The 25894-nt window shown below is 50.8% G+C and overlaps 1 protein-coding gene across 1 annotated transcript in view; it reads left to right on the forward strand.

Moving 5' to 3' along the window:
• Positions 1-254: 254 nt before the first annotated feature.
• Positions 255-25894, forward strand: part of SLC22A3 (solute carrier family 22 member 3) — a 95769-nt gene continuing 70129 nt past the window's right edge. Inside the window, exon 1 of the mRNA XM_036248564.1 lies at positions 255-674. Coding sequence (XP_036104457.1) covers positions 270-674 — 405 coding nt within the window. The 5' untranslated portion in view covers positions 255-269. The remainder of the gene's footprint in view (positions 675-25894) is intronic.

A 25894-nucleotide genomic window follows, 5' to 3' on the forward strand; every position in this document is an offset into this window, starting at 1 on the left:
CCAGGCGGTCTGCCCCGGCCCCTCCGCGCGCCCACCCGGACCCCGCGGCGGCGCCCGCGGGCAGCGCGGCCCCGGCGGTGGCGGGCATCCCCGGGCGGGCGGGAGGCGGGGGCTGCGGGCGCCAGGACCTCGGGGGCCGGAGGGACGGCGGCCGCTGGCGCGGCGCCCAGGGGCGTGAGGCGGGAGCGCGGGGGAGGCGGCGGGTAAAGTCGGCGGCCGCGAGGCGCGCGGGTCACTCGCGGGCCGGCGGCGGCGGGCGGGCGCGCACCATGCCCTCCTTCGACGAGACGCTGCAGCGGGCCGGCGAGTTCGGGCGCTTCCAGCGGCGCGTGTTCCTGCTGCTGTGCCTGACGGGCGTCACCTTCGCCTTCCTCTTCGTCGCCGTGGTCTTCCTGGGCAGCCAGCCCGACCGCTTCTGGTGCCGCGGGCCGAGCGCCGCCGCGCTGGCCGAGCGCTGCGGCTGGAGCCCCGAGGAGGAGTGGAACCGCACGGCGCCCGAGCGCCGGGGCCACGGCGCCTGCCAGCGCTTCCAGCTCGAGGGCCCCGCCAACGCCTCGGGCCCCGCGCTCAGCTGCAGCGACCCGCTCGCCGCCTTCCCCAACCGCACGGCGCCGCTCGTGCCCTGCCAGGGCGGCTGGCGCTACGCCCAGGCCCACTCCACCGTCGTCAGCGAGGTAGGGCGCGCGGCCCGGGGCGGGTGCGGGCGGGACGCCCCGGCCCTGGGACCAGCGGCCACCAGCGAAGGTCCGTGCGGCTGGGACCTGTTGGTTACCTCCGGGCACCAACCCGGGTCATCCCACACTTGCTCCGTTGTAACTGCCCGGGCGATGCCTTCCGCGTCCTCTGCTCCGCTAGCGCGCTCACGGGGAGAAGCTGGGGTTTGGGATGTGACAGAAACTCCAGAGGCCAGTCCCGACATGCTGCGCACGCACCTTCCCAGGAGCCGAGGCACCGTGATCGCTGAGATGGGTTTGCGCACTCACTGGAATTAGGGGTTCGCTGGCGGCGGAGACCTGCAGTCTCCCCTGCCAGCGACTTGGAGCGGGTCCCTGTTGGCTCATGGCCTCCAGGGGACAAAGGAAAGGAGAAACCTACCTTTGAAGGCAGCGCAACTTTCTTCAGTTGCCAAAATGATTATTTGAAATGCAAAGGGACAAAGGTCGAAGCTCTCCAGGGAATGATTTTGGTAAAATTGCTTTGGGGCAAAGAGCAACATCTGAGAGAAGTTGGGAAAGCTGCGGTTTTGAATAGAGTTTTAATTCCCCCCCCCCCCCCCCCCCCCCCTGCTAATAAATCACAGGCACACACCAGGAGAGGCTACCAGCCTTATAAAGTGGACCCGCCCCCCGGTGGCTGCGGGCCTGGCAGGGGCAGCCCCCACGTTTCCCTTGGTATGTCCAGGCAGGTTCTCCTTCCTGAGTTCCAGACCTAGGGGCAGCCTCTGTTGGGCCTGGGTGGAGGGATGAGCAGTTTTATTGAACTTTGTCTGTAATCACAGATCAATTTAATTTTTAAAAAATGATCGAATGTGCTCAGGCAAACTAGGAAAGACATTATTTATTGACATTAACATTTTTTAAGCACCTACTTGAATAATGGGGTGGTAATGGTGTCCTTTGGTCTGGTGACCTCATCTCTCGGGGGTGGGGACTGTAGATCTCTGAGGACATGCATGTTCTATAATGCCATGTGTGTGGATGTGTTGCCGCACTCTGTGTGGTCCTTCGCTAAGGGCTCTAGAGGTAAACCCCGGGCAGCCCAGCAAGGCAGTGTGGCATGCCCGCGGCCAGTGTCTGCTAAGTCCGGGAGTTCTGCGAGGGACTGCTTTAGCAGCTGCGGGGGTCTCTTGCTTGGGATTTCACAGTTGAAATGGATCAAAAGGGCAGGGTGTGGACTTGGGTAGGAGCCGGCCTTACGTCCTTCCCGCTGCTCTGTTAGGTGGCCGCTTCTGTTTCCTTCAGCGCGGCTGCTTGGTGCTTACTTCCCGGGCCAAGCAGAAGGCCTCCTTGGAGAGTCGACACCTGACTTTTGAAGACACTTAAACTTCAAAGTAAAAGGAGCCTTAAAAGCAAAATGCACACACACTTGAGTGGTGTTTCCATGAGCAAACATGATTTATGAACAACATCAGAGAAGGAAAATACAAAATGTGTAAGTTAGTGCCCAGACAGGTACTTTAGAAACATTCTGGGGTTCTGGGGATGTTTCAAGCATTCTGGGGTTATTTCAAGGAGGGGCGGGTGATCTTTTGAAGGCCAGTGGCTCCTCAAAGGCAGTGTGGAGGGTGAAGGGTCAAGAGACCGGGGTGCTGGCACTGTCCCCAGAGACCGGCCGGCTTGGGCCAATCAGCTTCTCAGGGCTTAGGGTTCTCATCGGTAAAATTACAGGTTGGAGAGCACATTATAGTCCCACAGATGCCATCTGTGTTATCATTGGATGGCTGCTCGGGGTGCTCAGAACGATGATAAAAATCTTCAAGGAAAAGTAAGACAATACTCAGAATGCACTCCTGGAGGCCACACACACATTTTTGAAGTGTATTAGAGAGACTTTTAAAAATCCCAAGTTGTTTGCTTCTTCTGGTTTGTTTTTAATGTTTTGATTCTTAAGAGGACCCCCCCACACCCCCACCCCTCGCCATCTACTCAGGAAGTCCAACCATCCAGGACAACCCATTCTCTCTCAGAGTTCTGCATGGAAAATATTTGGCTATCTTTGGTTTAGAATACGATCCAATTCGCTTTTGTCCTTTCATATTCTGTCAGAATGACTAAAGGAACTTCAGTTTTATCTTTGGCTAACACCATGTACCCAATGAGTTCTTTGAGACTTGAAGTCAAACATATTAATCACAGAAAGGGAGTTTCTAAGATGGGGGAGGCAACCGGATTCCAGAACGTCTCCATACAGCTGCTATTATATTTCATCTTCGTGCCTTTGTGGGGGAGATACTGTTGTCTTGGATTTATAGAGGGAGTACCTGAGGCAGGAAATGTGATGGGACCTGTGGGAGTCCCAGACCCATCCGGAGCTGACTTGGGTTCAGATCCAGGGGTCTTGATTGTAAATTGGTCCCCTCTCCTCCAGGCGGCGCTCCGAGTCCTTGGAACAAGTCCAGGCAGTGTGGCTCCCAGATCGCTCCCGCTTCAGAGGCTGCAGGACCTCTCCTTGAAAGTTCCTACTTCTGCTCTCCTGGTCCTCTGGCCGATGTGCCCTTTCGTTTCATTTCATGGTGTCAGGAAGACAGTCACCCAGACCAGCAGATGGGGAGGCTGTGCCTTCATTTCCTGGAAATGGTTTTCTGTATTCTTGATGTGAACATTGCGAAATGGGCACTTAAACCTCATCTACCCTCTTTTCATCCTACAAAGCAAAACGGGGCCAAGGAGTTAAGCCGGGAGTCAGTGCCAAGTACCCAGGCACTTGGGTCCAGCTCCCCCACTGTTTCTGCTGCTCAAGGCAGAGCCATGCTATTCATCTACATCTGACTTCCTCAAGGCAGACTGGCCTACCTTCTGCACCTCACCCTTGTCTGGTGGCCAGGCACTGGGCAGAATAAAGCGTGGTGCAATGCAGAGAAAACCTGAGCCCCCGCCGCCCAGATGTTTCAAGTCATTGCCTAGGGAGTGAGTCTTTGGAATTAATGTTAGGATTTTTAAATGCTTGCTTGTATATCATGGATTGTGTGTGTGTGTGTGTGTGTGGGGGGGGTGCTTCTCCCACAATCAAAGGAAAGTCCATTTGAGGGAGTAGTTGCTCCGCTGAAATCAGTGGAGGCTGCTGCCATCTCTGGGGCTGTCCGCTTGCTTCATGTGTCTTTGCTTTGCTTCTCTCACACCCAGCCCATGACATCAGTGCCCCAGCATTCTGTCCTCGCACTGCGAAGCGTGGATGTGCTCTGCTGTGGGTCCTGGAGGAAGGAGTTCAGCCCGAGTTTTAGTCTGGACTGAATCCCTGGTTTGCTCTGGGCACTTTAGAAAGATCTGAACTTCTGTATTGTTTTTATTTCTAACGTTATTTGTGCCTTCCCTGGTTTTTGCTGAATCAACCTCACCAGGAGAACGTCTGTTTTGTTATTACTTCAAAGAACCAACTGTGACATTATTCACTTTCTATCTCATTAATTTCTCTTCTTTGTTACTTGTTCTAGTTTTTGGATTTACTTTCGGTGTGCTTGTTCCAACTTCAGTTGGATGCTCAGCTCAATGATTCTCAGCCTTTCTTCTTTTCTAGTCTCAATATTTAAAGCTATAGATTTGCTTCTATGTACTTTTTTTTTTTTTTTTACTGTACCCAGCAATTTTTGAAATGCAGATTTTTATTATTATTCCATCCTCAGGATTTTAAATTTCTATTATTATTTCTTCTTTGACCCATGATTTATTTAGAGGCTTATTTTAAATTTTCAAATGTGTGTTGATGTTTTTATGTTTTTTTTTTTTAATCCTTACCCGAGGATATTTTTCCATTTATCTTCAGATAGAGTGGGAGGGAGAGAAAGGGAGAGAGAGAGAGAGAGAGAGAGAGAGAGAGACATCGACATGAGAGGGACACATTGACTGGTTGCCTCCTGCACGACCCTGACCAGGGCCGGGGACAAACCGCATCTGAGGTATGTGCCCTTGGCTGGAATCGAACCCGCGACTCAATTGTCCATGGGCCGACACTCTACTGCTGAGCCAAACCGGCCAGGGCTGTTTTTATGTTTTAATTGTTGACTTTGTTAACTTTGGTGTGGTCAGGAAATGTGGTCTGTAGGATACTGTTTATTTGAATTTTTTTTTAAATCCTCACCCGAGGATGTTTTTCCGTTTATCTTTAGACATAGAGTGAAGGACAGAGAGAGAGGGAGAGAGAGAGACATCAATGTGAGAGAGACACATCAGTTGGTTGCTCCCACAGGATCCCAACCAGGGCCAGGGATCCAATCACAATTGAGGTACATGCCCTTGACCAGAATCAAACCGGTGACTCTTTGATCTTCGGGCCAACGCTCTAACTGCGGAGCCAAACTGGCCAGGGCTGTTTACTGGCCTTCTAAGAGGTCAGTTTTTATAAACATTTCATACATGTTCGAGATAAATGTGCAATCTGTTTTTGGTACAGAGTTTTATAGATGTTTAATATGTGAAGCTTGTCAATGGTGTTGTTGAAATATTCCAGATTTAATGAACTTTCCATCCACTAGGTCTATATAGAATAATTAAAGAGTATTTAAGTTTGTCATTATGTTGGGGGGCCTGTCAGTTTCTCCCTATATTTCCAGCAGATTTTAGAAGTTATATACATGAAGCAATTTTATTGGATGCATGTATAAACAAATTTAGAATTTTTTAATCTACATAGTGAAGTGAACCTTTTCTTATTGTGTAGGGGCCCTATTTAAATCCATGATGTACATTATCTTAATGTCTACTTTGTCTGATATTAATATAGCTACTCCCACTTTCTTTTAACTGACCTTCACATCAGCCTATGAGGACAAGGAGGAGTCTGAGAGGAATATATGAGGAAAAGGATGTCCATCTTCATCATCATTTTATCTGTAGCAGTTTATTAATGACCCTCGGAAACAGTGGGTGGTATGCATTCCTATAACCCATCCACAGAGATTTGGAATCACAAGATCAGGGTGGGGCTCAGGAACCTTCATTTTTCACAAGCATGTAAGGCCCACACATGTGGTCCATGGACCACACACGGAGACATGATGGGCGTTTCTTTATGAGGAGCATGACCAGCCGGCCAGTGTGGCTCAGTGGATTGAGCGTCTTCCCATGGACTGAGAGGTCCTGCTTGGATTCCTGGTCAGGGCACGTGCCTGGGTTGCTCCTCGATCCCCAGTAGGGGGCGTTCAGGAGGCAGCCAATCGGTGTTTCTCTCTCACATCGATGTTTCTAACTCTCTCCTTTCTCTCTAAGTAAACCAATACGAGGAGCGTGACGAGAGTATTGTGGGTGAAAGAGCCGTATGTGTGGTGGAAGTGAGTAACAGTTCCCCGACACACTGCAGACCTTGGGACAAAGCATCAGCCTTACCTCGAGGCTGGAGTCCCAGATGTTATCTGATAAAATGCTGTGTTTATTTACAGAAAGCCTGGGGCTCCAGAGGTGGTCAGCTGACAGTAAACTCCCGTGAGCAGTGGGGCGGGGGTACGCACAGCTGAATCACACTCCCTGGGCCTCTAGCAAACCTTCCAGTGGAGCCTCGGGCAGGGGCAGGCACAACGAAGGACATGCAGCAGGTACAGCTCCACCTTTTGCTGTGTGGGTTAAAGATTCCTGTGCTAAGGCTGTGAGAGTGGTGGAAGGTACATGCTTGCCTGAATCCCAGCTCCTCTGTTTCAACATTGAGGGCAAGTCACAGAATCCACCGGAACCCCATTTTCCTTAGCTCTAGGTTGGGCATAACACCTACTTTGCTGATTGGTCTGACACAGAGATGCAAAGGGCCTGTCTTTGTGCCTGGCTATACGTGATGCTCAAACAGATCAGGTCCTGTTAACCTGTAAAGAGCCAGCGGAGGTGTGGGAGGGGGAGAGGTAGTAAATAGTGGATCAGATTGGACCCTGAAGCTGGAGTTTTCTGACCTGCGATCTAGCACAATAAATCATGAATACATTTGCCTTAAATATATTTTAAAAATCTCTTGGGCACTAATTTGCCCTTAAGTCAGAGACTACCCCGTGCTTTTCCGCTGGGACACGCAGCGAGGTTGTATTCCCATCCTTCCTTGCAGCTAGTGGGGCCACGTGACAGATGTCTGGCCAGAGATGGGAGAAGTGCAGGTGAAACTGCCGGAGTAGCCTTCCTGCTCAGCTCCCCTCTCCTCCCCCACCCCGCTGGCAGACACCCCAAAGCCCTAGAAGATGGTGGAGTCCTTCGATGGAAGGAGACCAAGTCCTCCAAGCCGACAGGAAGCGGAACCCCATCTGCCTCCCCTCCAACTCGTCTGCATAGGAATACGAAGTTAACGAGAAGCCTTCTTATGTCAAACCAGTGAGACTTGGGATTGTTTGCTGCATCTCTTACATTGAGCCATCTCTGACGAATACAACACTTTAGTATAGTTTCTGTAGACTGCAGGCAGCTGACAGAATGGTGGGCAAGCTCGTTCCTACAAGACAGCCCTCTCCTGGGTCCTCACACAAGGCCACATGACCCTGCCACAGGCGTGTACAGGCCTACCGGGCCCTGGCCTTGTAGGTGCCTGGTGCCCCAGCCCCTCCAGGGCACCCCTGGCAGCCCTCCCTGGCTCCCCAGAGTGCTGCTTCCCTTTCTCAAAACACTTTCCTCCTTCTTCACAAGGCCAGTCCATTCTCTGCCTAACGATGCAGCTAAGAGTTATTTATTTCAGAAATGCCTTCCGTGGTCACCCCACCACCTGCCAGCGCCCCGGGGTGTCTGGTTTCCTCCCTCCGCCTGGCGCCCTCCCCATGTGCTGACTGCGCGGCGTCTCCTCATCAGACCGCAGGTTTCTCAGGGGCGGAGACTGTGCTCAGTGAGGATTGTGATGAAATCGCATGGCGTTCAATGAGTATTTGTGATGAAATTACCTAGTGTTTAAAAATGATCATGATTACGTTAACGAGTGAACAAGAAGGGGCCTGAGTGACAGGTCTGACCCCTTTTATAATTTTGGCGAGACTGACCTTCGTAGCTGACAATCGGCTCCTCTTCCCAACGGTGCTGCTGCCCCTCTCTCGTCGGCATTCGTTCTGTATCGGAATTCAGAGTAAACGGACAGTTGCAAGTTTTGCTGTCTTGAAAGGGATGTAGTTGATGTAGTTTGAACGTGAGGTAGCGCTGCATTTTCGGTGGCATTACGCGGCTTCGCTGAGTGATGTTCTGCAGTTTTCGGTGTGAAGATTGTGGCAGCGCCACTTGCTTTCTTCCGAGGTACTTGCAGTTTTCTCGATGCCGCGTGCAGCGTTGCTTCTCAACGACAGCGTCCGAGCCTTGCGTCCCCCTCCTCCTGACACCCTCGGGGTCTGACGAATCTGGAGGGAGGGGGGCGCGCCCTGCAAACTGCCCCACCCCTGCAGCAGAGGGATACCCAACCCCTGCCCGCAGGCGGTTCTGTCGTCCTCAGAATTCCAGTTTGGGGGTGCCACCTGGAGCCCGGAAAGAACAGGAAGGAACAGCCCTACTGGCACTCGGGGGCCATCACTTGTATGTGCTGACGTCCACTGTGCAGAAGAGGCTTTTCTCAGCTGTCCTGGCACTTTCTGGCACATCCGTGCCGTCACCGAGAGGCGTTCCAGGAGCAGCTGGGCACGGCGCAGGGCCGGGGGTCGGCGAGGGGCCAGGCTGTCCACGGTCCAGGGACGCGGCGTGCGCCCTCTGGACTCCGAGGGGCAGCACGCACTGCCACCTTCCAACACAGTGACACCTGCCCGGCATTCGTCTTCAGTTCTTTCTTTTGAGAACTAAAAGGATGTTTATTTCTACTCTGCGAGGGGAAAGGCAAAGTCCCCTGGGGTCCTTGGTGTGGCTTTTTGGAAGGACGAATGATGGGTGGCCGGTGCGGGTCGAGGCCGTTTATCTGGGCTCTGGCCGTTCTCTCTGTGCTTGGATGAAACAAGGCAGCTGGGGCTGGTACTTGTGTGACCTGCAGAGCAGTGAGGGACGCACTGTACGGGCTTCTAAGAAGGTGAATCAATAAACGTAATTTTTAAAACTTCTTTTTTTTTAACTTTAAATAATTCTTTATTTTCAATTACAGTTGATGTACAATATTATATTAATTTCAGGTGTACAAACCAGTGATTATATAGCTTACTAAGTGATCACCCCAATAAATCTAGTACCTATCTGACACCATACATAGTTATTAAAGTATTATTGACTCTATTCCCTAGGCTGTATTTTATATCCTCATGACTATTCTGTAGCTACCAATTTGGACTTCTTAATCTCTTCCTCCTTTTCACCCATTCCCCAACCCCCTCCCATCTGTCAACCATCAAAACGTTCTCAGTATCTATGAGTCTGTTTCTGTTCTGCTTGCTCATTTTGTTTTTTAGATTCCACATATAAGTAAAATCATATGGCGCTTGTCTTTCTCTGTCTGACTTATTTTACTTAGCACAATACCCTCTAAGTCCATCCATGTGGTTGCAGATGGCAAGATTTTATTCTTTTTTATGGATCAGTCATATTCCATTGTATATATGAACCATGTTTTCTCTTTTTTTTTTTTTTTTTTTTTAAACTTATCTTTATTATTGAATGTATTACAGATGTTCCTCATTTTCCCCCCATGGACCCCCTTCTCCCCACTCCCATCCCCCTCCTGCCTTTCCCCACACTGTTGTCTGTGTCCATTGGTTATGCATATATGCATAGAAGTTCTTTGAATTATTTCTTTCCACCACCAACCCACCTTCCCTTTGAGGTTTGTCAGCCTAGCAACCAATTTGTGCTTCTTAATCCCTTCACCTTTTTCACCCATTCCCCCAAACCCCCTCCCATCTGGCAACCAAAAAAATGTTCTCTGTATCTGTGAGAATGTTTCTGTTCTGCTTGTTCATTTTGTTTGTAGATTCAATTGTTGATAGATATGTATTCATTGCAATTTTGTTTGTTCATATTTTTTATCTTTTTCTTCAAGAAGACCCTTCAACATTTCATATAATAATGGTTCGGTGGCAATGAACTCCTTTAACTTTTCCTTGTCTGGGAAACTCTTTTTTTTTTTTTTTATCCTCACCTGAGGACATTTTTCTATTTTTTGTTCAGGTAGAGTGGGAGGGGGAGAGAGGAAGAGAGAGAGAAACATCGATGTGAAAGGGACACATCGAGTGGCTGCCACCCGCACGACCAACCAGGGCCAGTGACAAACTGCAACCGAGATACGTGCCCTTAGCGGGAACCGAACCCGGGTCTCTTGGGACCGCAGGCCGATGTTCTAACCGCTGAGCCAAACCGGCCAGGGCGGGAAACTCTTTATATGGCCATCAATTCTAAATTACAGCTTTGTAGGATAGAGTAATCTTGGTTGTAGGTTCTTGCTTTTCATCACTCTGAATATTTCTTGCCACTCCCTTCTGGCCTGCAAAGTTTCTTTTGAGAAATCAGCTGACAGTCTTATGGGAACTCCCTTGTAGGTAACTAACTGCTTTTCTCTTGCTGCTTTTAAGATTCTCTCTTTATCTTGAACCTTTTGCATTTTGATGATGATGTGTCTTGGTGTGGGTCTCTTGGGGTTCATCTTGTTTGGGACTCTCTGTGCTTCTTGGACTTCTATGTTTGTTTCCGTCACCAAGTTAGGGAAATTTTCTGCCATTATTGTTTCAAATAGGTTTTCGATTTCTTGTTCTCTCTCTTCTCCTTCTGGCACCCCCAAGATGCAAATGTTGGCACTCTTGAAGTTGTCCCAGAGGCTCCTTACACTATCCTCATTTTTTTGGATTCTTTTTTCTTTTTGCTGTTCTGATTGGGTGTTTTTTGCTTCCTTATATTCCAAATCGATGGTTTGCTTCTTGGCTTTACCTACTCTACTATTGAATCTGTGTAAATTATTCTTTATTTCAGTTAGTGCGTCCTTCATTTCTGATTGGTCCTTTTTTATGCTCTTGAGGCCCTCACTAAGTTCACTGAGGTTCTCACTAAGTTCATTGAGCATCCTTATAAGCAGTGTTTTGAACTCAGCATCTGTTAGTTTGCTTATCTCCATTTCACTTAATTCTTTTCCTGGAGTTTTGTTCTGTTCTTTCATTTGGGACCTGTGTCTTTGTCTCCTCATTTTGGCTGCCTCCCTGTGTTTGTTTCTATGGATTACTTAACGAGAGGTATGGGGCTAGCTGAGACCAGTTGCTGCTTGTTTGAAAGAATTTAGGAAAACCTGAAGCAGGATCCTAGAAAGGCCAATCCTATGGTTAAGCAACTGGCAACAAACAGCTTGGGTGGGCCTGAAAGTTGGGTGGGGTGGGGCCTCAGGGAGTCACCAGGGCGGGGCTACCGGTGTGAGCCAGGTTGCTGGAGTCCCAGATATGGCGACTATCTGCCGCCCCCGGGAAGGGCTCACCAAAGGAACAAAGGCCTCCGACAGCACGTTTGTCCTGGAGAAAGCCCCCTCTCCAGCCCTCGCTCCAGTGCCAAACAGCTCAGTTCTTCCCTGTGTGTCTCTGGCGCCCCTCGAGCTGCCTCCCCTCCAAGCTCAGAGGGAGAGAGTCCGGTAAGTCCGTGCGCGGGCCCTTTAGGGAGCTGCCTGGGGCTCCAGCCGCCTCAGCCTCCCTGAGCCTCAGTTCCCGCTGGTTTTTCCAGCCAGAAGTTATGGGAACTTCTCTTCCTGGCACCGGAACCCTGAGCGGGGCACCTGGTGTGGTTCGGGGACCCCTCAGTCCTCAGGGAGGACCTTCCCAGCCAAGGTGTCCTCCTGATTTTTATCCGCCACACGTGGGTGTGGGCCCAGCCCGTCCCCTCCGCCCCCCTACCAGTCTCGATGCGGCTTCTTTAATTCCGTAGTTGTAGGGCTTCCATTCAGCTTGATTTCAGGCAGCTTTTAATGATGGTTGTTCTGTAGTTTAGTTGTAACTTTGATGTCTGAACCATGTTTTCTTTATCTGTTCATCTATTGATGGATTCTTAGGTTGCTTCCATATCTTGGCTATTGTAAATATGCTGCAATGAATATATGGATGTATATGGCTTTTCAATTTAGTGTTTTGGGTTTCTTGGGATAAATACCCAGAAGCGGAATTGCTGGGTCCTTCTTTGTCTCGTGTTACATAGCCTTTGTTTTAAACTGTTTTGTCTGGTATAAGTATTACTACCCCAGCTTTTATTTGTTTGTTTCCATTTTCATAAAATATCTTTTTTCATCCCTTTACTTTCAGTCTCTGTGTGTCTTTTGCCCTAAAGTGTCTCTCTTGTAGGCAGTATATGGAAGATCTTGTTTTGTTATCCATTCAGCCTCCATATGTCTTTTGATGGAAACATTTAATCCATTTACATTTAAAGTAATTGTTGATAGATATGTATTTATTGCCATTTTACTAGTCAAATTTTTTATTGTTTTCTTCTTAAAGAAGATCCTTTAACATTTTTTGTATTACTGGTTTGGTGGTGATGAACTTTGTAGGTTCTTGCTTTTCATCACTTGGAATATTTAGCGCCAATCCCTTCTCAGATGCAAAGTTTCTGTTGAGAAATCTGCTGACAGTCTTATGGGAGCTTTTTGTAGGTAACAAACTGCTTTTCTCTTGCTGCTTTCAAGATTCTCTCTTTGTTTTTGTCTTTGGTATTTTAATTATGACATGTCTTGATGTGGGTCTCTTTGGGCTCATCTCTGCTCTTTCTGGACTTGTATGTCTAGCTCCTTCACCAGGTTAGGGACGTTTTTCGTCATTGTTTTTTCACATAGGTTTTCAATTATTTACTCTCTCTCTTCTCCTTCTGGCACCTCCATGATGCTAATGTTGGTATGCTTGAAGTTGTCTTAGAAGCTCCTTACACTATCCTCATTTTTTAAATTCTGTTTTCTTTTTGCTGTTCTGATTGGCTGATTTTCTGCTGCTTTATATTCCAAACCACTGATTTCATTTTTGGCTTCATCTACTCCCTGTTGATTCCTTGTCACATGTTCTTCATTTCAGTTGGTGTATCCTTCATTTCTGACTGGTTCTCTTTTATGTTTTCTTTTTTTCCTTCATCCTCACCTGAGGACATTTTTCCATTTTTTGTACAGATAGAGTGGGAGGGAGAGAGAGGAAGAGAGAGAGAGAGAGAGAGAGAGAGAGAGAGAGAGAAACATCGATGTGAAAGGGACACATCAAGTGGCTGCCACCCGCATGACCAACCAGGGCCGGGGACAAACTGCAACCGAGGTACATGTCCTTAGCGGGAACCGAACCTGGGTCTCTCCGGACCGCAGGCCGACGCTCTAACCGCTGAGCCAAACCGGCCAGGGCTCTTTTATGTTTTCTAGTTCTGTTTTATGTTTCCTATCAATTTGTTAAAGTTCTAACTAAGTTCCTGAAATTATTTTTTCTGTTCTTTTATTTGGGACATGCTTCTTTGTCTCTTCATTTTGGCTGCCTTCCTGTGTTTGTTTCTATGTATTAGATGGAGCTGCCTTGGCTCCTGGGCTTGGGACAGTAGCCTTAAGTAGTAGGTGCCCTGTAGGACCCAGTGGTGCAGCCTCCCTAGTCACCTGAGTTAGGCCCTCCCGGTGAGCCCCACCCCCGCCAATGTGGGCTGTGTACACCCTTCTATTGTAGTTGAGCCTGGATTGCTGTTGACACCTCAGTGAGGGGGATTTACCCCCAGGCCAGTTGGCTGGAAGGACTCACTACAACCACCATGGAGGATCAGTTGTGCCGGGGCCGACTCCATGCAGCAAGACTTACTTCAGTGGGGCCCTGGTGCCTGCTGAGTCCACCCCTTAACTTTGTCCCTTGTGGAGGTGGTTGGGTGGTATTTCATTGTGGTCTGAAGCTGTCCACTGGGTGCACTGACTCTGGGGCCTCCCGGCATGAGCTGCAAAGCAGATGGCCAGTACTTGTGCCGGGTTGAGAGGTGCCCAGAGAAGGCCAAGCTGTGAACCAAGGCCAGCTGCAGCCAGTGATGGGCGTGAGGCCACTCAGTGAGAGGTATGGGGCATGCTGAGGCGGATGGTCCCTGTTTGACAGATCGGGAAAGCTTAAAGCATGAGACAAGTCAGGTCCTACAAGTTAGGTGAGGTGGGGTGTCAGGGAATCACTAGGGTGGGGTGAGCAGTGATAGCCAGGTTGACAGAGACTCAGATATGGTGTGTGCCTGCCAGTTCCGCGGGAAGAGGGCCCAAAACAGGAACAATGGTTTCTGTAGCACTTCTGTCTGGGAGAAAGCTGCCCTCCAGTTCTTGCCCCGATGCCAGAGAATTCAGTTCCTCCTTGTATGTTCCTGGGGCCTTTTGACCTGCTGCCGCAGTGCTGGAGCTCGGAGCAAGTCCATCTGCAGGTAAGTTCCTGTGCAGTCCCTTTAAGAGAAGGCCTGGGGCTCCAGCAGCCCTGCATCTCCTCCAGCCTCGGTCTCCGCTGGTTTTTACAGCCAGATGTGATGGGGACTTCACCTCCCAGCACTGGAACCCATGGCTGGTGTCCTGGTGTGGGGCTGGGACCCCTCACTCCTCAGGGGAGACCTCCACAGCTGAGCTGTCCCTCCTGATTTCTATCCAACACATGTGGGTGTGGGACCAGTCTGTTCCACGTCTCTGCCCCCCCACCAGTCTCAAGGTGGCTTCTTTATATCCTTAGTTATAGGACTGCCATTCCGCTAGATTTCAGGTGGTTCTGATGATGGTTTTTCTGTAATTTAGCTGTTATTTTGATGTAGTTGTGGGAGGAGGCGAGTACTGCATTTATTTTACCATCTTGACCAAAACTTCCTGATTTTAAAAAAGTTCTTGCAGCCCTGGCCGGTTTGGCTCAGCAGTTAAGAGTGTCTGCCCACAGACCAAAGAGTCTCAGGTTCAATTCTGGTCAGTTTGTTCCAGGTTGCAGTTTGTTCCAGGGCCTGGTTGGGGTCGTGTGGGATGTGTCCCTCTCACGTCAATGTTTCTCTCTCTCCCTCCCTCCCTCCCTCCCATTCTACCTGAAGATAAGTGGAAAAATATCCTTGGGTGAGGATTGAAAATAAATAAATAATTAATTAATTTTTTAAAAAGTTCTTGCAGTTTAACTTGAAAGTTAGGGAATGGACACGGTGATTATTGGTGAATTTCTTCTGAAAGCTTGGTTCCCAGTCTCTGAGTCATCAGTGAAGCAGATGGTGGAAAAGGTGCTGAGCCACCAGGCACGCGGTCACTGAGTGATTAGGGACCACGGGCAGCATCCACGGACCAGTGTTTCCGTCCCGAGTAAAGCAGCCAACTGTCAGCTGATTTCCAAGGTTCTCTGCCTCTGTCGATTCTACAGTGGAGTTTGCTTCTAGGTCCCTAACTTCAGACCCGGAGGTGTTAGTGCCCAGAACTCAGGATGGAATCCTCCCCAGTACACCTTTCTCTCTGGTGGGCAGGCTGCGCTGTGAATGTGGGAGTGTGGGCAGGAGAGGGGGATGGACAGGTGGGTATCGCTGGCACTCGGAGCAGGGGAGCATGCTGCCTTCTCCCATGTTTGCTCGAGATCCGGGGGGGTCTCTGGAGAGTCTGAGGAGGGGCCACGGCGCCGGCCATCCACAGGACGGAAGCCACCGAGGGGAGCAAGCAGGGTACAAGGCTGACTCCAGAAACAAAGTGACTGTTCTGATGCCAAACCCTGTCTTTTGAGGCAGGTGACCCCCCTGTGGGATTGTTATAGGACAGGAACAGGGGAAATGACCAAGTGACAGGCGAGTTTCTGGCTGTCCATTTAAACAGTCACTGGGACCAGAACGTTTAGAGAATGAGATGGAAAAACGAATCACAGCCTCAGCAGCCTGTCATTATCCACACCCTTTGACCTCGATTATATGCTTATTAACCCAAACTACATATTTAACTGAAATGTTAAAGCAATTTAGTATTTTAAAGTGATTCTGACGAGATTGCAGCTGTTTAGGGGATACGTAGCATGTCTGTTATGGGTTTTAGTGTTAACTTGTATTTATTTCTAATAAAATCTAGACATAAGTGTGGGAAACGGACTTCTTGTTTCCTAGAAACTAGCTCAGAGGAAAAATTGGGAGGCTTCAGATGATGTAAGAAGTCAGGTGCCTGCCTCGTCACAGGTGCTGGCGGGTCCCGTGCAGACAGGCAGGGCAGGGCAGGGCTCACGCCCCACGCAGGTGGCTACAGGTTTTCTTCTTGGTTGGTGTTAGCTATGTCAACAACTGTATGTTGAGATATAATTGTGTAATTTCTCTTGGTTTTTAATGCAGAAATAGGAGTTTCACATATAAGACATAAGTTAGTATATCGGAGCATGGAATGCAATTTTATTTTGCATGGAATGAAAAGTCTGTTTCCAAAAGTACTCCATTGCAGCTGTAAGAAAGAAAGATCTCTTATCCTTTGAGACGACATGGAGGGACCTGGAAAGTATTATCCTAAGTGAAACAAACCAAACAGAGAAAGACAAGTATCATATGATCTCACTTATTTGTGGAATATAATGAACTAAACAAACTGATGAACAAAATAGACCCAGAGACATAGAGGAGGTTACAGACTGACAAACCTCAGAAAAGGGGGTTGTGGGGGAGGGAAGGGATAAATCAAAAAACTTATATGCATATGTGCGTAACCAGTGGACATAGACAACAATGCTGGGGGGTTGGAGGGCAGAATGTAACAAAAATAAATTAATTAATTTAAAAAAGAAGTCTATTTTATTACTATTTGCGCAACATGGAGGCAGATTGGGTAAAATGGTGTTTTCTAAAGTTTTTTTTTATCCTCACTAGAGGACATTTTTTCATTTTTTTGTTCAGATATAGTGGGAGGCAGAGAGGGGAAGAGAGAGAGAAAGAAACATGGATGTGAAAGGGACACATCGAGTGGCTGCCACCCACATGACCAACCAGGGCCAGGGACAAACTGCAACCAAGATACGTGCCCTTAGCAGGAACTGAACCCGGGTCTCTAGACCGAAGGCCGATGCTCTAATTGCTGAGCCAAATCGGCCAGGGCTCTAAATTTTTTTAACATACATTTTTATTGATTTTTTTAGAGAAAGAGGAAGGGAAAGAGAAACATCAATTGGCTGCCTCCTGCACACCCCTCACTGGGAATCGAGCCCAAAATCTGGGCATGTGCTCGGACCAGGAGTCGAACCAGGACCTCTCAGTCCATGGGACAACGCTCAGTCCACTGAGCCACACCGGTCAGGCTAAAATGGTGTTTTCTATGAAATGCCATCAGCCCTGCAGTGTATGGCGAGAGAGACCCAGTAAGGCCGTGTCAGAGTTAGACTGGGTTGGGGCCTTGTCAGGTCGTGGTGGCCAGAGGAAAGGAAACGAGAGAGAATGTGAGCCCGGATGCTTAGGACAAGGGGACCCACGAGACAGTTCGTGTTAATGGAGTCCGATGGCTTTGGAAGTCTGCTGCTCGTGTTGTCGGGTGTCTGGAGTGAGAGCCCACGAGTCCTGAGCGACAGAGGCTGTGCGCCCTCCTGGGAGGAGACGGAACCTCCATCCCCTGCACAGTGCTGACCTGAAGCCCGGCGGGATGGAGGCCCCCAGGGGTCCGGCTCCTTCGCAATGCTCTCCGCAGCCGCCCCGCTGGACTGCGGCTCGGTCTCCGACGCCTTCTTGGTGGCTGCTGATGCCCGGCGTGCGCACGGAGTGGCTCTGGTTTCACGGGGCCTCTGCCAACTGGAAGCGCCCGTGGCCGCAGCCCAAGATGAAAGACAGCATGTGTGTCCCGAGCCCCTCGGGCAGGGGCAGGACGTAAGCCGACGCCTCCGAGGCCCGCGGCGCCAGGCTCCTGTTCTGAAGACTGGCACGAGGTCGGGGATGAGGGACTGTGGAGGAAGCTGTGTGTACGTGTGCTGGGGATGGTTTCTGAAAAGCAGTGTTCTGCAGACATGTAAGAGAAATGAGTTTCCTTTCATTGTTCTCCAGTGAGTTTCAAAGCAAACATACATCGGGAAGTCACATGGACAGCCGACAATACTAAACACGCAGGGTGGGCGGGAGAATTAAATGCAAACTAATGAAAATTAATTTGGCATCAACTTTAAAAAAATCAAATAAGAAATAAATCTTAGAGTTTCTGTAGTGCACAGGACATTATCCCCAGACCCTTCCCCACAGAGGTTCTCGATCTGTGTCTCAGCAGTGTGATGGTGAGGGGGGTGTCTAGGGCACACGTAGAAGAATTCTGATTTTAAACTAAATCCCATTACATCACAAAACCAAACAGCACTGCCTTTGGACTTATCTGCTCTGCAGATAATTAGATAATGACCGTTATGGTTGCATAGTTCTGTGGAAAAATGATCAGATGTTAGATCTGGGCTGGTTCAGGGTGGCCTCGCTCCAAGGCAGATGCGTGGCTAAGAACACGTCTTACCAGTTGGCGTGAATGTGGGCAGATGGCTCCGTGTGAGGTTTCCCCGAGGCCGGGTGCTTGTGAAGGGGGGTAGACTGCTGTGCGGAGTGGATGGAGGCCTTGGGGCACCACGCGTGCGGAGTGCCTGTCATGTTGTCTGAACCGTCCTCGGATGTCCTCAGCGCTGAGTGACTGTGATGATTGTAGCTGCTGATAACAGATATAGAGGAAATCAACTCCAACAGGCAGCTTGGGTCTGGGAATTGGGGACAGATGGTAAACCCTGAGGCCCAAGGGAAGCCTTTTTTGTGAGGGGCGGGTCGCCAAAGTTCCAGCCGGAAGGCACGTCCCAGAGATCCCCCCCTGGATCTGGGCCAGCCAGGGCTTAGTGCCCAAAACGAAGGAAGGACCCGGCACAGGAGCTCAGAGCTACACACTTTGGCAGGACTTCCCCAGCCTTCATTTCTTGGGCCTAGAATTAACCACACCTCCATCCAGGTGGCTCAGCGGGCCACCTGACGTCATATACTAGGGAGAATCCCCAGTGCACGCAGTTCCCGCCGCCTTGCTCCTTGTCACTACATGTGGCCCCCAAGTCCTCAGGTGCTTGGTCTAGTCTGGGGTTGCTGGACCCAGACCGGCTCAGACCCCACGCTGTGTCCTGACGGCAGACGGAGCAGAGAGATGCGGGGATGGGGGCCGGATGTTCCCAAACCAGGGCAGCCGCAGGGCTGGCTGGATGGCTGCGGGGCTGCGGGGCCTGGGCTGGGAGCTGGCAGCATCTCGGAGGCTTTTGCTCACTTTTGCATGAAGGACAGAACAGTGCCAGCTTCCCTGACTGAGGCTGCGGCTGTTGGGAGTGGGGGGGCCACTGTCCTAGCAGGGCAGACGCTCCTGGGGGCCAGGGCTGTGTTACTCAGACTTGTGGTGTGTCCTCTACCCGCTCCCACACTGCAGCCGCGATGCTTGCACGTTGGTGCTGTCTGTTCATTGTCCTCGAGTGTCACCCTGCTCTGCCCCTTCCTGCATGGCGCCTTGCAGCTGCCGAGGGGGTCAGGGAGGGAGCCCGGCTGGTAACCGAGGTCCCCCCAGCCTGCCCGCAGCGAGCCCTCCAGCTTCCGTAGCTCCTGGCCTTCATCACGGCGGCCTGCATGTGCTGAGCGCTTGCTCTGGGCATGAGCCTGCGGAACAGCTCGTGGACTCCTTCCTCGTCCTGTGATATGTGAGCATCGCTGTCCACGCCGCACGGAAAACATCTATAAAGAGCCGTTGTGCGACTTGTTCAAAATCACACAGATAGTAACCGACAGAACCAAAATTTGATGGAGGTGTTTTCTCCAAATTCCAAGCTTTTCCCGCTGCTCTGACTCCGCGGCCTAATCGGTCCAGGTCTAGACTTACTCTGCCCAATGCCTCTTACCTGGCGTAGCCAGTGCCCATTTGTAGGCAGAATTCACTGGGTTCATCTGTGTAGGTGGGCTTTTAATTTCTTCCTAACAATGTCCTAGGACAATTTGAGCTGAAGGGTGTTGGAACGGCTGTGTTCTGTGACCTCAAGGAGCAGGTTCCAGCCAAGCCACACCCTGCAGCCCTCGGGCCCGATGTAAAATGTGCTGCTTCTCCAGCCTGCTGGGATGGCAGCCTGGACCAGCTGCCGCCTCCCCACGGCCTGTATGGAATGGGAGGGTCACTGTCTGCCGTCACTCAGAGGCAGGCACACAGCTTGTCCCCCGGCCCCTCTTTGAGTAAGGGGTTTTGGAAGGAACTAAAATATCCTTCTAACATTAGCTTTCTTCATCACATGGTTTTTCAAAAGCACCACATTTTTTTCCCCCATAAATCTGAACAGAGTGGGGAGGAGAAAGGGGAAAAATGTGTCCCCTGGCTCCTGCCTCTCAGGGGTCCACCCCCACGCCCCAGGCATTAGCCTCCTTACCTTCTCGGCTCATCCAGAGTGGGCATCTGGTGGACGCCCTGAGGTAGGAGGCCAGGGGCACAGGGTGCAGGGCGTGGGCAGAAGGCCAGGAGCTGGGGTGGGGCCTGCAGCAGGTGATCTGAGCTCCCGCAGGCTGGCTCGGGGCAGGAGAGGCCTAGAAGATCGGAGGGGGCAGAGAGGGTCCCCTGAAGGGACCAGAGATCACTGGGTCCTGCACAGCGTCTGTCTTGAAATCTCAGGGCCGCACTCACCAATATTTGGCTCCGTGTTTCCAAACGCCGGCCCCAGGCAGATTCCCTGCCGCCATCTCTCATCCACCTTCACGTCGACTCGCGGTGGCCCTGCCGGGTAGCCAAGGGCTGCCTTGGGCCCCCCGCTTTGTCTGCAGAGTTTCCCCTTATTATACTGTGCTCTGCATGCCAGCCCCCACTTTCTTCTAGGGCTGGCACCTGGGGCTCTGTGTGGTGACCAGCTGGCCAGGTTTGCCTGGCACAGAGGGTTTTCCTGTGACTTAGGGCTTCTAGCGCCAAACCTGGGAGAGTCCCAGGCAAACCGGGGCAGCTGGTCACCCTCAGAGCTCCACCAGCAGAGAAAATGACTCACAAGATGTATAATAATGAAAAGTTGTGAACAACTGGGATGTGTGATAGAGGGGAATATGGCTAAATAAACATGGAGTGCCCATCTGATATAACACAGCACATGCTCAAACTATGTTTATGAAACATTGTAGCACCCAGCCGGTGTGGCTCAGTGGACTGAGCGTCGCCCCATGGACTGAGAGGTCCCAGTTCGATTCCCGGTCAGGACACATGCCTGGGTTGTGGGCTTGATCCCCAGTGGCGGACGTGCAGGAGGCAGCTGATTGATGTTTCTCTCTCACATCGATGTTTCTATCTCTCCCTTCTTCTCTCTCTAATAAATCGATAAAAACATATTAAAAAATTTAAAACTGTAGAAATGTTGATACAATATTAAAAGGCTGGGGTACCAATGTGTGCCTATTGTATGATTTCAGTCACCTCTTTAAATCTCTGAATGGTAAATTGATTGATGAAAAGTAGGGACTGCTTGCCCAGCTGGTGAGGCTCAGTGGCTGAGCATTGGCCCATGCACTAAGAGGTCCTGGTTCGATTCCCAGTCAGGGCACATGCCAGGGTTGCAGGCTTGATCCCCAATAGGGGGCGTGCAGAAGGCAGCTGATCCATGTTGCTGCTTCTCTCTCTCTCTCTCTTTCCCTCTCCCTTCCTCTCTCTCTAAGATCAGTAAAACCGAATACTTAAAAAAAAGCAGGGACTGCCTGCATGGAGGCCGTGAAGTGGAGAGAGCTTTTCGTGACTGCAGCGGACACTTTCCCGAACCAACTGAGATGCTCTCTTGTCCAAGGCCGTGCTACAGAAGACGCACAGCCAGGTTCACGCTATGGCCACGCTCCATTTACAATCCAGGAGTCAGATGCGTGCGATCCTTGGAAGGTTAATTTTGAACAGTGGTTTTGTTTAACGTGATGGGATTGCAGAGAAACAAGTCAAACCAGCAAAAATTAGAGCACGCAAATAAGATTGGGTTTCCAGCAAAGAAGGCACCAGATCAGTCCTCAGTCAGACCCACTAGACCGAGATTATGAAACCCCCTAGTTAGTGAGAGAACACCACGGACGATCTCTCTCTCTCTTATTTTTTTTAATCCTCACCCGAGGACATTTTTGCATTTATCTTCAGATAGAGTGGGAGGGCAAGAGGGAGGAAGAGAGAGAGAGAAACATTGACATGCGAGAGGCACATCAAGTGGTTGCCACCCATACATCTCTAACTGGGGCCAGGGACAAACTGTAACCGAGGTACGTGCCCTTAGCTGGAACCAAACCTGGGACTCCCTGGTCTGTGGGCCGACGCTCTAACCGCTGAGCCAAACCGGCCGGGCACCAGTGATGATCTCTTACACGTGGTAGTCATTTCCTGCTTCCACAGGCTCCCAGAAAAGTGGGGCCCTTCCAGAGAAGTTTGCTGGGGGGACTAAAAGCCTCTGGCATGAAAGGAACCCCGTCTGGAAACTGTCACAAAGTGATGAGAGGATGTTTCTTCCCCCATCACAGCATCAGAGGACAAAGCTGGCTGAACCGGACATGTGAAAACTATAATTGCCTCCCTTGATCTGGATAATCAGAAAGATGATTGCTCCATTTGGAAGGAATTAAGATTTAAATCTGACCCATGTGTTAATTGCTAGAGTCTGTTTTAATGTCTCAGTGACCACATTATGTTTTGCCTTTATCTAATTCATATTGTTTTTATTAGTGATTTTTTTTTCTGTGTGTCAAGATACATTTGCTTGATTCATGAACCATTCATTTATTTATGTGTTTGAGATGATGTACTGTTGGGGGTTATTTTGATAACTGAATTTATTTTTAGTCATAAAAACGTAGTAGCTGGACATGTTCCGGGCACTTTGAATATATCACCATTAGCATCGAAATAGCCATATAAGGAAAGTAGTCGTTAGTCTCTCATCTTGCAAAGGACGAACTGGGCTGGGAGTGGGGGTGTGATGTGCCCGAGACAGGAGCACATACGAGTTGGTTTCCTTCTGAGGTCAGCTTCACTCCCAACCAGTGCCCTGTCCCTACCCGTCTGTCCGCTGAACAGCAGCTCTGGGCATTCTCTCAGCGTCTAGAGTCACCTAGAAGGCTTGTGAAAGCTCCCATCACAGATCCGCCCCAGGGTTTGAGTCGGTTGGTCTGGGGTTGGGCCTGAGGATTTGCATTTCCAAGTTCCCAGGGGTATCTGATGCTGTGGGTTCCGGGACCGCCCTTGGAGAACCGCTGGTCTAGAAGGAGGGTTGCTTTAGCTAATGATCGTGTCAGTGTGATGATGACCAGCTAACCTTACGTGTGAGTGGAGGACGAGTCTCTTCAAGGCGAGTTCACATGAACTTGGGTTCTCCTGCAAAGTCCAGCCGCTGCTCGTTGACGTGGTGCCCCCTCGTCCGCTGTGCACAGCACTGGAGGGGTCTTATCCAAACCCCAGTGGTCATAGCACGATTCTGTCCAGGGAGCAGCCAAGCCTCACCTTTGCCTGTGAAATGAACTTCAAGTACCTCAGTCTGGCGTGGATACCAAGTCCCTGCGTGTGATTTCTGACCTGGTTAAGCTGCCCCCTGCTCTGTGCAGAAGAGGCCAGCTGCTCTGTGCCCTTCTCACCTGCACCCACAGTCACCCCGAGCCACCCCGGGGGCCAGGCCGTCACCCGCAGTGAGCCAGTCCATTCATTCAAGGGCCTCTGTGCGCGTCTGCAGTCCTCCTGGACCTTTGTCCTCTCCCCTCCAATCCGGCTCCTCAGCTGCCATTGTGTACACCTTCGAGCTGCTGAGCCCTGGGGACACACACCTCCAGGGTGTGGCTCTGGGACCCCTCAGCTGCCGGGCATCCCTGCTGTCCGCACCTCCCTCACTCTGGTTCTCCAGCTTGCCCCTCCCCCCTCATACTTCCCCTCCCTCTTAACAAATCCCTCTGAAAAGACTTGGAACCAGCTGTTTCAGTGTCCTGCCACGAAACAAGACTTGACCGTCTCTGCCCCCTTCTCCCCCTCCCGATGTCTCAGGGGAGGTCGTAACAGCCCCTCCCCATGGAGGCAAGGCACCAGCCTTGTCCCCTTCACTGACCTTCTCTGCCCATCCCATTTAAACATGCTCAAGTGCATCTTCTCCATGGGACAGTTGCCCGATGCCCACAGGTCCCTGCAGCCGAGGACACCCACTTCCCCATCATAGCACGTTTCTCGAAAGCTCGTCTCCTCTTACTGCTCACCTTCCTCTCTCCCCTCAACCCCGTGTGACCCCCCTCCATTCCCACCACTCCACAGACTCAGCCCTTACCAGGGTCTCCGGACCCCCTGGTTGCTGTTCCCTCACCCCCTCATCCTGGTCTTGTGCACAGCACCCAAGTGTCCCCGGTGCTCAGGGAGGAGCATGATTCACGCCCTGTAGTGACCCTGCCGCTGTCCTCCCTGTTCTGCTCATTCTGTGCTCCTCAGCCCGCCTCCTGTTCCTCCTGCCTGCTCCATGCAACGTGGACACAGCCGGGCAGAGCTCGCGGCCAGATCTGCGGGCCCTGCACGCTCCCGGGGACCACAGATTGTTCCAGCGCGGAGAACGTTGGCGTGACTTAGGTGAACTCTCGTGTATTTCATCATGTCCACTCGCCCTTCTTTCCAGGCGCCTGCTGGGGGGTTCATCTGGATGACTCCGCTTAGCCATGGTTCTTCACTTTCTCAGCGACGCTCCATCTGTAAACAACACAGCCCTCCAAGCCTGACAGAGTGTGTTGACGCATTATCCCAAGTGCCTGCGTTTACTTGTTTAACCTCCTTAACGAGGCCAGAATTCATTCGCATTTCAGAAAGTCATGTAAACAAGGCTGCTGCAGGTTGCTGACACGTCCAGGCTGTTAGGGAAATCTTAGCTCATTGGCAAGGGAAGGGACCACACGAGGTTCTCTGTGATGCGGAGCCGCTGCCCGAGGGATCCCAGTGACACGCTGTGTCCCTCGTGGGCCACGTCCCAGCATCTTCATCTCCACCCTTGAGTCCTGCATCAAACAAAATAAAAGGCAAACAGCCTGGTGTGGGAATCTTCTGGAATTTTATTTTAACGTTAGCACTTAGAAAATGACTGAACGTTTCAACAATTTATATTTCATGTTGGAAATACAAATACATTTCATGCAAACTTTTCAATTAAAATATACAACATTTTTTGCGTGGCCCGTGTGGCCCAGTTGGTTGGGCGTCGTCTTGTGCGCTGAAAGGTTGCGGGTTTGACTCCTGGTCAGGCACCTGCCTGGGTTGCAGGGTGTGCAGGAGGCAGCGGATGGAGGTTTCATTCTCATATCGATGTTTCTCTCTCTCTCTCACTCTCCCTCTAAAAAAAAAATCAATTAAAAAATACAAAATTATTTTTAAAGAAAACCTTAACATTCACATACCCAGTACCCCAAATGAACAAACGTTAGCATTTTTTTGCATTCACTTTAGATTTTTTTCAAAGAAAAAAGCCATGACAGATGAAGCTGAGATTCCAGGCACTATCGGGTGTAACAAATTGGGCTAAAACTTGGTGACTTCAGACAACTGGTTTCTCATGCTCACAGGTTCTGTGGGTCAGGGATTCAGAACAGGGACAGCAGGGCACCCTCGTCTCTGCTCTGCAGCGTGTGGCCTCAGCTGGGAAGGCTCAGAGGCTGAGGTGACCCGGTGGCCGGCGGCAGGAACCATCGGGAGGTGTCTTCATTCGCATCTGGCGGCAGCAGGGACCTTGTTTGGGTCTGAGCTGAGCCAGCTGCAGGCGGCCTCCTCGTGTGGCTGGGCGTCCTGGCGTGGCGGCCGCAGACTTCTCTCGAGTGGCTCTGAGCTCCGAAGGTGTGTTGTCGCTCACAGGGCAGAGGCTGCCTCTCCTTTTATGGCCACCTCGGAGGTCACACTGCATCACTGCATTCTCTTGTCTCGAGTCACATGCTCTGCTGGGAATTCAAGGGAAAGGGAGGTAAGACTCTCCCTCCTGATGGGGCGAGGCTCTGGTCGGGCCATCTTCAGAGAGGCCAGGAACCCCGATCTCCCCCTTAGGGGCATCCACCACTGTAGTGGGCTTCTCGTCTTGTTGTCGTTGTTGTTAATCCTCACCGGAGGATATTTTCCCTCTGATTTTTAGAGAGAGTGGAAGGGAGGGAGAGAAACATCGAGGTGAGAGAGACATATCAATTGGTTGCCTCCCGCACCACCCCAACCAGGGCCCAGGATCGAACCTGCAACCCAGGCTTGCGCCCTTGAGCCGGAATGGAATCCGTGACCCTTCAGTTCTTGGACCGACACTCTAACCACTGAGCCAAACCGGCCAGGGCTTGTCCATTTTTTTCACAGTTGTCCTACACACGTGGACATCTGCGGGACTGCCTTCTGTATCTTTCCGAAAGCTAACCACAGATAGCGTGGCGATCGACGTTGGGAGCAG

Source organism: Molossus molossus, unplaced genomic scaffold (genome assembly GCF_014108415.1).
Source record: "Molossus molossus isolate mMolMol1 unplaced genomic scaffold, mMolMol1.p scaffold_m16_p_8, whole genome shotgun sequence".
In the NCBI taxonomy this organism is placed as follows: Eukaryota; Metazoa; Chordata; class Mammalia; order Chiroptera; family Molossidae; genus Molossus; species Molossus molossus.